Source organism: Thermobia domestica, chromosome 15, assembly GCF_964235325.1.
Source record: "Thermobia domestica chromosome 15, izTheDome1.hap1.1, whole genome shotgun sequence".
Lineage (NCBI taxonomy): Eukaryota > Metazoa > Arthropoda > Insecta > Zygentoma > Lepismatidae > Thermobia > Thermobia domestica.
Genome location: NC_137468.1, coordinates 182,710,089 through 182,726,560, shown reverse-complemented (window position 1 = coordinate 182,726,560; position 16,472 = coordinate 182,710,089). Strand labels below are relative to the sequence as shown.

Here is a 16,472-nt window from a genome sequence, read left to right as displayed (position 1 = left end):
AGATAAGATCATCACCCTTCATAGTTGGCGTGGGTCAATGAAAACTTGACCCACGACCCACTCTGACCCACCACCCATCGTGACCCATTCTGACCCACCACCCACCATGAACCACTCCGACTCACCACCCACCATGAACCACTCTCACCCACTATGACCTACTCTGTCCCACCAAAATCCATAGTCATCAACTCTGACACTTGATCCACGCCTAGTGATGGGCAGTGGGAATATTCCCGGTGGGAAGGAATTTAAAAATGGGAATATTCCCGGGTTTTTCCTCTGGCCTATAAATTCCCGGGAAGGAATTTATTTCCATTTGTTTACTTTATCTTCCAAATTATAAGAACCATATGACAAATTACTTCATTTTAATATATTATGATTTCTTCTAGGTTTTAAAGAATTTGGAGGTTAAAAAATTTAAAATTATTTGACGGTACTTTATATAACTAATAATATGATTTTTTAAAGTTCCATTTCCATTTGCACTAAAAAGTAAGGTAATTGTAATAATAATACTAATATTGGGGGGGGGGAACTAGCAAAATGAGTTGATAGTGGTGTTCAAGTAGTCAAGAAACTATCGAACACAATTTTCTTTAGGGCAGTAGGGGATTTGTATAAACCGTAAAGGTAAATGGAAGTGATTTATGTGAGAAAAGAAAGTGAATTGTTGGTAACGAAGATAGAAAACAACTTTGCCATGCGGGGCTCTAACCCGCCTTCACTCGCTAACGCTCGCTCTGCAATTCTGTCTGAATTTAATGTTGGTAACGTAATTTAACGTATGAAACCATAAAACAACCGCATCGGAATAGAATATCGCAAAAAAAGTAGGTGCAATAGCTGGCCCCCCAAAGCTAAACAATAGCCAAAATTAGCAAAGTACTAATTTACAAATGATGAAAAGGAACCATTTTGTAAAGTAATGTAGAATTATGTAGAAATAGAGATGAAGTACTGTACTATTAATAGACCCTGAACCACCGTTAGTAATAGACGCCGGTCTGTCACCTCTCTCTGACTCGAATTTCTGAAAAGGTACTCGGACTTCTCTTACATGTGAATTAATGCATGAAATTTCGAGAAATAGGTAGGAAGAAAGGTCGTATATGGCAATGTTACGTGCTAAATTATAAAGATAAATCAGTATCTTGCAAATTTTGTGATGCGCAAATGTTGATAAATTGGTGAGACATGTATCTTACGGCAGTTACCCAATCTAATTTGTTTATAACATTTAAAAATTTAATATGTTTATAATATCAGTAGTAGAGTCAAGTATAGAAAATCCACTTACATATAAATTTAAAGTTTAGCGGTGTAAAAATATGTGGACCTTTTTTTTTCACATATTTACTTTCATAGAGCATGTAAGTAAATATACATTTATGCGTATTATCTAAACATAATAAAATATTAATAAAGCAACATAGTACCGTTCAGAATATACATTTTAAGGAATCCCCTGGAGACAAGTGTAATAATATACTGTGATAAAAAACGAATTTAACTTCGAAAATTTAATATAGTAATAGAATGCACTTTTCTTTGTGATTGTACATAAATTCCCGGAAAAATTCCCGTTTTGGGAATTTTCCCGGTAATATTCCCTGGGAATATTCCCGAAAAATATCTTCCCGGGAATTTACCCATCACTATCCACGCCCTCCTCTCCATTGACTAAAGAGTTTTCACTTTTAATAAAACAAGGCTGTGAAATTATCACTAATTGGAGTTTGAATTTCTACGGTCAATCGCTCAAGCACCACTCTGTTACAATACTGGTGGATCTGACCTTTACGATATAAAATGGTAAAGGGTTTGTCATGGGCCAAATTACGATGAATTTCAATTAAATTATCATAGTAATGTATAAGTATTTCCTTGTTGAATTATCGATACTTTTCATTGGAAAAAAGGATTAAATTTGAAAGTTCCAAATCAAGGTAAATAGATCAACGTAAAAGAAACAGAGTGTAAATTTTTCTGTAGTGATGCATACAGTCCAAGCTTAATTTTCGTGTAGTTAAGCTTATACTACAAATTGTATGTCTATTTTCTCACAACTTCATGAGTTGATTGCCATGTGCTCTAAGCGCTCCATATAATAAACAAGCTTCAGCAATTATTTTAGTAAAAAGCAATGGATATGAAGCAAAGCATTGTGTTTTTTGTCTCTGAATTAACAATTGTTTCTGATTTTTTATCAACTAATATCGATCGTTTTCGATTATTTTTACAAACAACCCAACTAGCAATTTTCCATATATAGGTGTCCCCCATAAAGGAAATTAAAAAAAAAAAAATGCTGCGATACTTTCTGTTTATTTGTAATAAAGAGTTAATACACTAAATTTCAGCTCCGTAAGATTAACGGCTTGCGAGATACTCATTTTTTTCCTCGCAAAAATTCGGATCCCCACTACCCCTTAGGATTTGCAGGCCCGTATCCACGGGGGGCAAGGGGGGCCGGCCCCCCTAAATTTTGGCTGGCCCTCATAAAATTTCACGGTAGGCTTGCAAATGAACTATAATTTGCTGATGAAGTATAATATGATTGGGTCGGGTCCCCCCTAACTTCTACCGCCCCCCCCTAAATTTTTGTTCTGGCTACGGGCCTGAGGATATGTATTATAATGAAGGCGATGTGATAACATCCCAGTTTGGATTAAGACCTAACTATATACCAAAAGTCATTGGTTATATCATTTGACTTTGGAATTTGGCCGTGATGATCAGGCACACATAGTTACATTATTTTTTTATAGAATAATTTATACATTACAGATTTTTAAAAATATTCTTTGCACATTTAACTGATTACAGAAAACCGCGTCTCGCAATCTATTACCGTTTATAATATATAACAATCAATCTTAAAACCGGAAATAGTCGATTTATGCTACTTCCAGTTTGCAAAGAGGTTTGAGATAGAAGATAGTGTCTACTCTTAGAATGCTAAATCGATTTCCCCCTTAAAAAACGGTTCTGGCTGTCTCTTATTTCCGGTTTTAGTAGAGAGTCAAGAATGATGAACTCACACCTAAAAAATAAAAAAAGTTCATATGAACATAAGTCGAAAAAAGTATTCTCGGTTGGGGCACTCGGTCAAAAAAAGTGTAAAAAGCTGTTTCAGGCCAGCCAACTTGTATGAGATTTTCCTGGGTTTTCCTCATTTACACCAGGTAAATGCCGAGGTGGTACCTAACTTATAGGTCCCAGGCCGCTTCCTTCCTTCCTTTTCCCCGGATAATGTGCTCGCCGAGGGACGTCATCCCTCATATGTGAAGGGTTAAATGGCCATAAATGCCGAAAGCCCAGAAATCTAAAATCCTAACTCCCCTTCTTCTTTACACCCACATTTCGAAAGCTTCCAGTCGTTTTTCAACATTTTTTTTTTTTTTGCGTAATGTTCATGTTTCTGGCCCATACAATACAATACTCCACACGAAGCATTTTATAAGCCTTTTTCTCAACTCTTTTGTTCAAGGTTCCACAAAATAGTATTTTCTTCCTTCAATCTTCCCTCCCCAGCAGGGGCGAATCCAGGGCCGACTTCTGGGGGGGGCGGTCGGTTGTCATACTGCTACTTTAAAGAGCACCAAACTTTGAAATGGGTTATATATATATATATATATATATATATATATATATATATATATATATATATATATATATATATATATAAAATAAGAAAGTTTTCCTCTTCTGGGGAGGGGCGATCGCCCCCCCCCCACTGGATCCGCCCCTATCCCCAAGGAGGTAAAAAATTCTGCCCTGGGCATATGTCTCCGGTCCGTGCATTACCAGTATTTTTCCCAGCGCTACTTCACTCCAGTATTAACGTCGCCCCGGGAGAAATTTTCTGAAATCATCATTCATTATGGTGGTTCAATACCACGTCAAGCTGTATAGATCCAGGTTTCACATAGCCTTGATGCTAAAATGGAACGTCAAACTTTAACAAATAGAACAGCTACGTTAAGTAAATCTGAACACTCACTCGCATATGACAGCATAGTTCTACAATTTTCTTCTTCGCAGACCACATTCTCGCTTTTACTTGCTTTAGTGTTTGTCTCTTATTGGTGGACAAACAGCAAAGAAGATAAGGAAATGAGTTGACATAGCTGATTACACTTTGCTAGCTCAAGGTGACTATGATTGAAGGTGTACACGTAAGCAGAGGACTTTGTTGGGACTGTGTCAAGTCTTTCATGCAACACTTGCTTTCGAGTTTATGAACGGATGTCGTAGCATGATAGGAGATTTTTTTTTTTTTTTAATTTCGCAATATACAATGATAATTGGGACGTGATAATAGTTTTTACAGCATTAACTCAACCAACGCTTATAACTTCCTTCGTTACATGAAGTTATCGGTTGAAAGGAATTTACGGGCTGAAGTGGTTTGAGGAAAAGTGGGGAGTGGACGAACGAACGGAAGGACGGAAGTGCGGGGCGGGAGGGGATGAGGTGTCGACACGACCGACCTGGCCTTGCACCTAGTCACTCTGGAGGCCAAGCAATCACTCTCCCTTTTCCCCGCGCGCGCGCGCCTCCGCTGCCCCTCCCAGCGCGGTCTCCCTCCCGCCCTTCCGCGAGACAGGTGCGAAGGTCCCCGGATTGGTCCGACCCCTTCTCTTCTACCTGCTCACTGTTTATGCAGGGTAGGAAATTGTAGCTTTAATATCGTTCAAGAAATCCGTAATTTGACTTTACATGTGTGTAAGCGTCTTGAAGTGTGTATGTACTACGGAAAATAATTACTAACGAATACTTTCTTATTACAAGGCATGGTTTATAACGTTACATTTCGTTGTTATTGTTGGTAGTTGAAGTTTAATATCCACTTCCGGTAGCATAGCTAACGTGGACTCTCAGCTTAAAATGGGAGCTCCTTCGTGGCCAAGCAGCTAGCGTACGCGCCTTTGGCATGGGAGACCCGGGTTCGATTCCTGTAGGGAGCTCATGGTTCGGATTCCACGTTTATCAGTAAGTCCCGTCTTATATAGCCTTGTTCCTGAAAGGGACGTTAAATTCCAAATCAAAATCAAAGAAATCAAAATCAGTTAAGATGGACTCTAAATCGTCATTATACATTCATTTCAAGGCTGGGAAATGAACCCAGAACTCATCCACTAAAGACTAGTCATTGGACTAGTGAAAGTAAAATTAAATATTTCTAGTTTTATGTGAGAGATGTTCGTGGCTAAGCGGTTAGCGTACGCGCCTTTGACGTGGGACACCCGGATTCGATTCCCGGCGGAAGTTCATGTGGTTTCGAGTCCCATGTTAAGCTGTAGGTTTACGTCTTATATAGCCTCGCTGCTGAAAGGGGCGTTCAACTAGAAATCAAATCAAATCAATCTAGTTTTCTGTCCAATGACTATCCTACTCTTTAGGCTGAAGAAGATTGATGGATAACGAAGTCAAATGTTATTGAAAGATCTGGTGGAATATATGGGAAGAAAGGGAGATCCTGGAGTAAACTCATGGTCACAATGTTACCCACCAGAAAATCACTTGAGCTAGGATCGAACCAAGAATCTCCTAACACCAGAGCTGAGAGCTCTACCACTGAGCCACCTTGTCTCCCCTAATTTGAGAGTAAGTTCTTTTTCTTTGTTTTTCCTTTAGAAACCAAAGGTAAATATGGAGATTTAATTTAAAAAAAAAACAGAAGAATAAATCACTTCAGGATTTTAAAGCAGAGAAAGAGAGAAAACTGTAAAGACTGAAGTAGTGTTTAGAAGAAGGATCAGTAAAATTCTTTTCACGAATATCCATATTTTTATCCGCCATCCGCATAAGAACTAAACTTTTTCAAAAAAAAAAAAAAAAAAAGCTACAGTGATGTGGATACTTGAGAATATCCATACTCTTTTGTTTTTGGCTTCTTGAAACTTAGCGTCCCTTCTCATGAGAATTCATAGTTACCTATTTTATTTGGTTCAGCAAGGAGATTGATCGTTGATCTCAAGAAATTTATTATTATTATTATTATTATTATTATTATTATTATTATTATTATTATTATTATTATTATTATTATTATTATTATTATTATTAATAATAATAATAATAATAATAATAATAATAATAATAATAATAATAATAATAATAATAATAATAATAATAACCTCCGTTGTTGGTTTGTGAACAGGCCCGTATCCAGGGGGTCAAGAGGGGGCCGGGCCCCCCTAAATTCTTGCTGCTCCCCTCTAAAATTTTCACGGTAGGCTTGCAAATTAGCTATAATATGGTGATGAACTATAATATTGTTGGATCGCCCCCCCTAACTTCTGCCGCTCCCCCCACCTAAATTTTGGGGCTGGCTATCGGCCGGTTTGTTAATATAGTGTATACAGTCTAACTTTGTCTGTAGTTTTGGTTGTCCATTCCTGACATCTTTAAATTTGACAGTTTATTTGGAATATAATTAGTGGTAGCATTACTTGGCTTGTATTTGAAGGCTGCTATATATGTTGATTTCGTAAAGTCCTGTCCTTACCAACTATACGAGGTAGGGAGGGCTAGGTATCAACTGGATAAACGATAAATGATAAACAAGTAGCGATGTTATTTGTACACCATGTAAAGGAGTTTGGTTTATATGGGGTGATACTTTCTCAATTAGCATTGAAACCGGAAGCGGTTCATCGCTACATTTCTTACACTTCCGGTTTTAGTAGAGAGAGTGTGAGATGCTTAATTGATTGCAGAAAATTGCTTCGCTATTTATTACAGTTTTAACTGTAGCGATTAACGTTAAAACAGGAAATACTTGATTTCTTCTATTTCCGCTTTAGACAGAGGGTTAAGTACAGAGATAGTACTTATTCATATTGAATAGAAAGATAAATGGATTAAAAATGAATTCTTCTCTTCTCTATCTCATCATTTTTGCTCTATGTAGATTAATATATAATAGAAACAGGAAGTTTAGTGGGTTTCTGTCATTTTTCGGTTTTAGAAGAGAGTTAAGAGGCGAAATTTAGTGATGAGCGCAAGAGTCTTGGTCTTGCAGTTTTTGCAAGAGTCTTGCATGCAAGACCAAGACCAAGACCAAGACCAAGACCAGGAATCCCGATGCAAGACCAAGACCAAGACCATACCTGCAAGACCAAGACCAAGACCAAGACCATACCTGCAAGACCAAGACCAAGACCAAGACTCTTGCGCAAGAGTCTTGCACAAGTATGGTACTACTTGATTTTTTATAGAATGTAAAAAGGGAGGGGAAAAATCATTACATCTTTCACGTGAAATTCTTGGCTCCAGTAAAAATACCGCCACAGTGAATGTGTTCCCAGTAGTTTATGCAATCCATGTGAGTTGATCTGCTCCTGTAACATATAGCTACAGTATGTCGTTTTTTGAATCGGTTGTTCACGAGACGACCGACAGCATAATTCTATGAATTGTTACAAGCTATAATAACTTCAGTGTCTGATTTACTTTGGTCATCATTAGATCATTCACGACAGCCCATGATTGGATTTTGGGAAATCACACGAAGAATAGTTGTGTCCATAAGAAGTGGATAAGCAAAAATAAACTAGAGCATGTTATGGACACGGTAGCTCAGTGGCAGAGCGTGCATCTCTGGTACATGGGGCCCTGGTTCGATCGCAGCTTGCGGTATGTGAGCTTCTTTGGTGAACAAACACCCTGTGCGTGGGTTTTCCCGTTTCCTCGTACTTTCTTCATTCTACCATTTCTCATCATCACTGTTTCCCTTAGCCTCAGTGTAATAATCGTGGGACGTTAAAGTAGATATTTCATTTCATTTCAAAACATATTAATGGTGTTCTTCCAAAACTAAAGAAATGTAGTATTGAATATCGGTAATTCCGTACACCATATATGTCGACTACATGGGTATGGCATTGGCTCTGAGATTCAGGCATCCGTTGGAAATTTTTAATGTGTACTTATAAAATTAATATTGAAATAACATTTTCATGACATTGACAAAAACTTAGCGCATGTGACCACAAGTTTGATTTCATAGGTGGATGGTTATACGTTGAATAATTGTTTATCAATATAACTTTTAGCCCCCTTAGGTATACGGCATATCTAGGATTCAACGATATAACATTATACAACAATAAATAATCTATATTCACAACTGAGAGTGATTTCGTACTTATTTCAAATAACTTGAAGTTTGATGCCGTTATTATGTATTTCTAATGTAGGTCAAAAGTATTTATATAAATTGAGTTTACACAAAAGACATAGACAGTTGAGTCGTTTTCAGTTTTCACTCAAATTATTCTAAAATATTGGGTCCACCGTTTCTCAATAGTAGAGCGTTCAGCTCTGGTGTTTGGGGTCCCGCGTTTGATCCCAGCCCCGCTAAGTGAACTTTGTGGTGGACAAACACCGTGTGCGTGGGTTTCCTCGGGGTTCTCCCGTTTCCTCCCACTTTCTTATTTCCACCATTTTCATTCATTTTTCATTATCACCGTCTCCTTTAGCCTCGTCGGCATAAGTCGTGGGATGTAAAACTCACAAATTTAATTTCATTTCATATTCTAAAATATTAAGAGCCGTTATCTAAAATATTATTATTATTTTAATTTTTTCTCTCTATTTTGGTCAATATTGCAAAACATATCATTATCGTCATAATAATAGCTATTCTGCCATTATTGGCAGGTCACTTGCTGCAGCTGAGAAGCTTCGATGACTGTGGTCCTAAGCTAGTCTCTTTGTCTTCACGTAGCAATTTTCTGTCTTAATATCTTTCTTCAACTACAATCTCCTTCGCCCCCTCCCTCTAGCACGTCCCTCATAATACAGTTCCTCCTCAGCCAATGTCCTCCTCTTCATTACATCTAAAATTCTTCTTTTCTCCCCTACTGCTACTATTTCTAAAACCTTCGCATTTGTTTTCCGTTCAACCCAGCTAATTCTCTCCTTTTTTCTCCATGCCCACATTTCGAAAGTCGAATTGTTTCATCGTTGTTGGGTAATGTTCTTGTTTCTGCCCCATACAGTACATATTAGAATCAGTAAAACAAAATTTCAATATTTAATTGGGAGTTTGTTCAATACAAAGATGAGCTAATCGTGGTTGAAAAGAAAAAAATCTGACGCCTTTAGAGTGTAAAAATAATTTTGCAATTTATGGTATTTCAGTAATCTGTGCCGTCTTGGTTTTCTTTCATGCGTCTCACTGTCAGGGGTAGCCTCCCAGTTTGGGACCCAGTGGAGTATTAGAACTGTTAAAATATATAAAAATATTACGAAATGTTGTGATTTATCTTATAAGTAGTGAAGCGTGATCACCCATTGAAAAAAAAAGTAAAGGTCATCGCCTATGTTGTACAGTATCATCACACTTGCACGAAGGTAAAATATATTACATTTAGAAACATATATTCTATTTCCCTCACTATTGACGCAATGTAGGATTTATTATCCCTTATATCCAGAGTAAAATTTACTTATGAAAATCATAGATTTCTTAAAAGCAAAACTTGCGAGACTCTTGCAAGCAAGACCAAGACTGGGTGTGCAAGACCAAGACCAAGACCAAGACTAGGTATGCAAGACCAAGACCAAGACCAAGACCGAGGGTACCAGTGCAAGACCAAGACCAAGACCGCATGTGCAAGACCAAGACCAAGACCAAGACCACCCAGGTCTTGGTCTTGGTCTTGCATTTGCTCATCACTAGCGAAATTAAAATATCGCTAATTTTACAATAATTATGTGATATCTTCAAATAGATAAAAGATAAAATCGAAATGTGGAACAAGAGCGCGCTAGACAATATTGTTTTGGATGAAGTACCGTTATCACGAGCTATCTAATAGCTTTTCGTTTTCAGCCATTTATAAACGCGAAAATAAATGCCGATTTTCAAAATGGCTGAAAATCGAAAGCAGATAAGTGAGTCGTGATAACGGTATCTCATGTAAAATATTGTCTAGCATGTTCTTGTTCCACATTTCGATTATCTTTTATCTATTTGAAGATATCACATAATTACTGTAAAATTAGCAGTATTTTAATTTCGCCTTGATGAGGCCCCTTAAAAATTAAATGTTTTCGCGTAACCTGACTTCGTTTGTGACATTTCTCTCATGTGCCAACGGAGACTGTGTTATGTGCTATATTAATGATGTGCCGCTTCCTTTGACACAGCCTGGAGGTAGTTTGACTGTCAGCCCCAGACTAGGGAATTTACGAAAGATAACCTGGTGTCCGCGAGTTTTCTTGCGTTCTCTATTTTCTTATCCCATTAGTTCTTTAGTTATCAGTCATATGTGTTTTATAGACCGTTTCTTTTATCCTGAATGCACCAGTGTTGAAACGGGTCAGGAAGTTCGTGACCCGTGACCGGGACGAAGTCAGACCTATGACCCATAGACTGTGTGACCCGGAGACGATAAAAACCTTGTCATAGGCATGCGGGGGGATGTGTATGATTCTGTAATACGTTTGTAATAAATATGATTCTCTCCTCTATTTTCTCTGTACCTTCTCACTAAATCTATGATTTTTTCCTTGCTCTGTGTTTGCCAAATATTGCACTGAAAGATAACGATAAGGTCTATTAGAATATAAACGCGTGACAATCACAGAACAGAAAAGCTACATGTCTTTTTCTATGATGGGTCGTCAAATTGGACCTATAAAACTTGTCGTGTAGGATATACTAAAAGATACTGCTTACCCCAGCAGTTTTTTGTTAAATAATTTTTATAAAATAACAAGTGAACTCTGGTTTAGAGAGGCGACGGATGTGCCACTGGCATTAGTGCCGCAAGTCGGTTAGTAGACCCCTAAAGCCCCTTAAGGTCTGTTACGCCAGGAGTTTTTTTTTTTAATACGCGGTGGCTCAGTGGTAGAGCGTTCACCTCTGGTGCTTGGGGTCCCTGGTTCGATCTCAGCTCGCGCTGTGTGGTTTTTGTGGTGGTCAAACACCGTGTGCATGGGTTTTCTCGGGGTTCTCCCGTTTCCTCCCACTTTCTTCATTCCACCATTTCATTCATTTCTCATAATCACCGTCTCCTTTAGCCTAACCGGCGTAAACGTGGGACGTAAAACTGAAAGATTTAATTCCAATTTCCGAACCACACGAGCTCCCTCCGGGAATTGAATCCTGGTCTCTCCCACGCCATAGGCGCGTACGTTAACTGCTTTGTCACGACGGAGCTCTAGCAATATTTCATACTTCTACAGTCCGCTCAAAGTTTCAAAGTTCTCTGGCAGTAGCGTATGCAGGAATTTATTTCGGGGGAGTCCAAACTCAATATGAGGGCATTTTATATGAAAATTCCTAAAATTGCCCCTAAAATTAGGCTAAATTTACATAAAAGTCCAAATTTCGGAGGGTCCGGACCCCCAGGACCCACCCCCTGCGTACGTCCCTGTTCTCTGGGGAAAATCTAAAATCATCACTGGACGTAAGACATGAACTGATTTTCTTTTCACCGAGCAAACAACAAATTTTACTAAGAGGTACTTTATAAATATGAAATTGTTATGGAGAGAAGTTTTAGCATTATTTTCCAACTTCCGTTTTTTTTTTTTTTTTTTTTTTTTTTTTTTTTTTTTTTAATGTGGTAAATAATTTTATTTCAACAAACGGAACGTATATCTTTAGCGGAATAATTTCAGTTAGCATAATTTCCTACTCTGCCGATTAGTTAAAGTTTCCCAGCTCCGATCGTGACGGCTCGGTTCGTTCATTGTGCGGTGGTCCGTAGAGAACGGACTGACAAGGAAAGCAAAAGAACCTTTTGCGACGTTACGTTGCGTATATACCTGTGCAGTGTTGTGGCTGTCCGATCCGATCCCAACGAAGTAGGAGCGAGCGAGAGATAGGAGAGAGAGAGATCGAGTAGTCGCGGTTACGGGAGTCGTGCATGCAAGGGGTACGGGACGGTCAAGCAGTCCATTCGCTTACCTGAACTCTTGTGTGACGAGTGCGTGCCTGGTAACTGAACAGTGCAACCGAAAAGGACGTCCGCGTAAATCGGAGAGAGGCCCGTCAAGAAAATCTGTCCGGTTACGAGACTGGGCAGTAATATTCTACAAACCCTTCTGTTACTGTTTAGTGTGTGATTATTACTTCATTTTTTTTCAGTGACGTGAGTGAAGTGAAGTCAAACTTTATTTTTGAAGTTCACCGGTGAATCACGTGCTTCACCGCTGTGTTTACAAATGAATTAGAATCACCCATCCCCCTGCGTCACTACTACACCTCTCTAGCAAAGTACAAAACATCCATTGTGACGAGTGATCTTTTCAGTCTAGTGCTTTTTTTGATTAATAATAATAAAAATAAATCAGAAGAATACAAAATATACTTGTGTTTTGTCTCGGTATGAATCGGTGGTGCATACTGGATTTTTTTATTGTTTACAATTCTAACCTTTGACCCTACAATCTGACCCAGCAGTATTGATTGAGGCTTTTGTGGTTAAAAATTAAGTTGTTTGAAAAAAGTGTCAATAATTATCCGTAACGATGAGGGAACTGGACACTGTTAGCCCTGTCGTTTGGCCAGCATGGTGCTATACCGGTAAGTTAATAATTACTTTAGTAAATCACTTATGTATATAAGAAATAATTCTAATTACTTCATTACTTAATTACAATAAAATATATTGTTTGAGTACTTGAAGTTGCTTTCAATGACGTAACTAGGGAGGCAAACGGGCAAACGGGAGGCCCGGGCGCCGGATTGCGAGGGCACAAAATTGGGTATATATTTGGGGGAGCGTTTTGGTTTGGTTAGTCAAGGGGGCGCTAAGGCGAGCTCTTGCCCCGGCGACAACTAGCATATTTACGTAGCTGGTTGCTCTTTAAAATTTCCGTTTCTTTAGAAAAAAAAAAGTTGAAAACATGTTTAAAAAGTGTTTATAAAATACTGAAATTCACGAGTAGTGTTGAGGTAGTTAAGTTAGTACACTCAAACATTAGAAATGGTTTCTTGCTGACGGAAACCCAAAAATCTTAAAACTGATAAGACCGTCAATTTCTGAAGCTAAAATTAATGCACGTAATTAGTATTTTACGGCTTGTTAGGAAAATTGATAGTTTCATCAATGTCCTATCTCTTTTCAAATTGATATTCTAATATAAATTAACGAGCGTTTAAAAATTGTAGAATTTCTAATTATCTTAAACAATACTTTTTTTTTTTTTAAGTTATTGAATGAACGGATATTCGTGGAATGGAAATCAGGCATTTTTTTTTTTTTTTTAAATACAGGTTTCTGTTTAGGACTTCTGGTGTTAAATAAACCGAACAACAAGGTCTTCCAGTTGTCTTTATACGCCGGAGGTTGATACTAAGGCTACTAGACGTCCGGATTTAGTCGGGACAGTCCTTTCGTTTTGATCCTAGTTCCGACTTTTTTTATGTATGAAAAATTGAAGTTGGGACGCGAAAATGTCCCTAATTTTTTCTTACATAGTTGTTTTCTTATAGTTATTGTTGGATCAAAAGCTCCAATACATTTCAATCAAAAATTTTCTTGCATGCCTTATATCTGGAGAACTACATATAGTGTAGCCAAACACAAACTATCGGTTAACTAAGTATGATGTGCTTATTCCGTAGAAAATACAAAAACTCGATTTAGGGGCTGTTCAAAAGTTTTGTGGCCTCGGATCCAGAAACTAATTATTGGGCAAGATCGCAATCTTTTGATCCATTTTTTAAAATCATTTCTAAAATTCTTGTTATTCTAAGTATTCCTACTTAAAGTAGGTAGTAATTATCAGTATTACATCACCATGATCACATCACGTAATATTGTACATGTTATATTACTTTATTACATTATAAAATGAAATATACAGTTGGCTAGTTACAGAAAAGTGTCCCAAATTTACGCTCTCAAAATATGGTGGTAGCTTTACTTATTGCTGAAGTAGTTTTTCAATTGTTTCACGAAACTGGAGGTAATAAAAAGATTATTGGTTCCTATTGGAAATCGAACCAGTAGGACCGAAAGTTGGTAAAAAAAGAAAATGAGGCGAGAAGTAAATTTTCCAATTCGAGACGAGACGAGACGAGACATTTCTAGTTTCTTGCGTAACAATAGTTTACTCAAGTCTTAGACCTCAGAGATTGTTTTAGGGATTCTATATTATTCATAGTGTAAAAATTATACATTGCTAAAGTGACTGTACAGACATAAAGAACATAATGATTTCGGTACAAAATGCCAGAATTGACCGTAGCGGGAATGTCTTAGAGCATCTACTATATTATTATTATATTAGCAATAGCTATTGTTACCTTAATTTTAGCCAGTATTTAATGTCAACTGGATTTCTTGTGTTAAGCTTCGCTAAAATGTAACAAAGATTTGATGCTAATTTCATTTCCTAATAATTCGCCGTAAATTTTGCTAAAAGGATATTACAGAAAGGAATAATTCGGCGTTTCTGGATGCAATAATATTACCATTGTTACAACCAAAATTCCATTCCAGATACTTTTTTTTCCCTGATGTCCACTTATGTCCCTGATCCAAAGTATGAGACTATATTGCCCTTCAAAAAAGCTATAAAAAATCGTTAAACTATATATAATTGCAACAAAATTTACGATATTAAAATTAACTAATTTCTATTTTGTTCTTTGTAAACTACTAATCAAATTTCGAAATTAGCAATGGTAGAACATCTTACAGCAGTTCACTATAATTTAAGGTGTACTGTTACGGTAATAATAAATATGGCTTAAATGTTGTTATATTACACCCTTCGTAAGCCTGTCCTGACTCGGAAGGCTAATCACTTCTAATGAAATTGAGGAAAAAAACACTTAAAAATCAGGATATAAATTTAGAAACGATACAAGGAAGAATTAATTGTGAATCGAGACGAGATAAGACTACCTTATTTCTCGCCTTGTCTCGTGGGAAACATTACCAGGAATTTTTATCTAGTCCTAACTTGCATGTACCATAAAGAGTACCTTAATATAGAACTTTTGCCTGAAGTTTTTCTAAATTAAAAATTTTCCTTACTGTTTGTCTGAGACCTTTTCACTATATGTGAAACTTCGTTCATTAATAAATTAAAATTAAACTAAGATATCTTACGAGATTAGATAAATCAGGATTTTCGTGACGATAATCGAGACGAGACGGCTCATCCAATAGAAACATACATTTTTCGAGACGAGACAAGAACTCTTCCAATACAAACAAATACATTTTCCATATAATCTCTTTCACGACACATTTTCGGGAGGAGACAGTCTCCATGCTTCTCTACGTACTCCTAAATTACAGTGAAATGCTCGAAGATATTCTATCATTGCTAATTTCTAAGATTTAATTAGTAGTTTACAGAGAACAAAATAGAAATTGATTAATTTTAATATCCACTTAAAGTCAATTTTGCTGAACTTACCTATGAGTCGCCCAATTCCTAAACGGTTCTTGTCCATTTATATCAAATCTCAGAAAACCGAAAAAGCTGTTGGATCGAAGTGTTTTGTAGAATTAGAAATATTTGAGGACGTTCAAGTTTTTCACATGAACAGACTGAAGTATTCTCAGTTCTACAACATATGCATCCTACATTTTTTAAAAAAGTTTTCTGGGATTTACTGTAAATTGACGAGCCATTTTGTAACTTGACGGCTCATATAGTCTTTTTACAGAATTGTAATGACAATACATTTGACGATATTTCGTTGTAATTTTACCTTAGTTTTCTTGTAGGGCAATATAGTCAGATATTCTCGAACTTTGGATCAGCGAAATAGATGGAAATTACTTACGAAAAGAAAGCGTCTAGAACGGAATGAAAAATGGTAATTTTATTACATCCAAAAACACCGAATTATTACTTTTTTTTTTTTTTTGTAATATCCTTTTAGTAAAAATCACGGTGAATTATTGCTAAATGAAATTGGCATCAAATCCTTGTTACATAGACCCTATTAGCGAAACTTAACACGAGATATCCTATTGTCATTAAAGTAATACTGGCTAATATTGAGGTAACAATAGCCATTGCTACCCTAGCCGTAAGAGCTTCCCGTTACGGTCAGCTTTGGCCTTTTCTACTGGAATTCGGTACTTTTTATTTGAAGTAGTTCCACCCGTAATGCTTAAAATGCTTCATCCCACATTGTGTGGTTCAACCGAAATTCAAACCTTGCATTATTCACAGCAAGGACACACGCCTGAACTGTTTTCATTTACGGGAATTAATTTTAATTTAATTAAACAAATTTTCTTCAAATAATCCGCATTCACTTCCCGCTACGATATTACAAGAAACGTAGCAAAAGCTCAGATAACTACCGGTTGAAGTGCGTCATCGAAAGATTTGAATACGATAACAATGTATCGTTTCTTCAAATGTTTTATTTGTGTAGTGAAAACTAATAATTCTTAAAGTGATTGCAACTGTAAATTCGAATGTGAAATTAGAATTTCACTATCAGAGATAGTTGAATTTAAAAC

At 36.9% G+C, this 16,472-nt stretch overlaps 1 protein-coding gene across 2 annotated transcripts in view; it reads left to right on the top strand.

The window, feature by feature from the left end:
• Nucleotides 1-16,472, top strand: part of Samuel (SAM-motif ubiquitously expressed punctatedly localized protein) — a 486,265-nt gene that overhangs the window by 173,120 nt on the left and 296,673 nt on the right. Inside the window, exon 1 of one of the 2 annotated variants that reach the window (XM_081740454.1) lies at nucleotides 11,715-12,556. The exons of the other annotated variant lie outside the window; for it this stretch is intronic. Coding sequence (XP_081596580.1) covers nucleotides 12,502-12,556 — 55 coding nt within the window. The 5' untranslated portion in view covers nucleotides 11,715-12,501. Of the gene's footprint in view, nucleotides 1-11,714; nucleotides 12,557-16,472 lie in introns of those variants that run through there. 2 annotated transcript variants of the gene reach the window in all.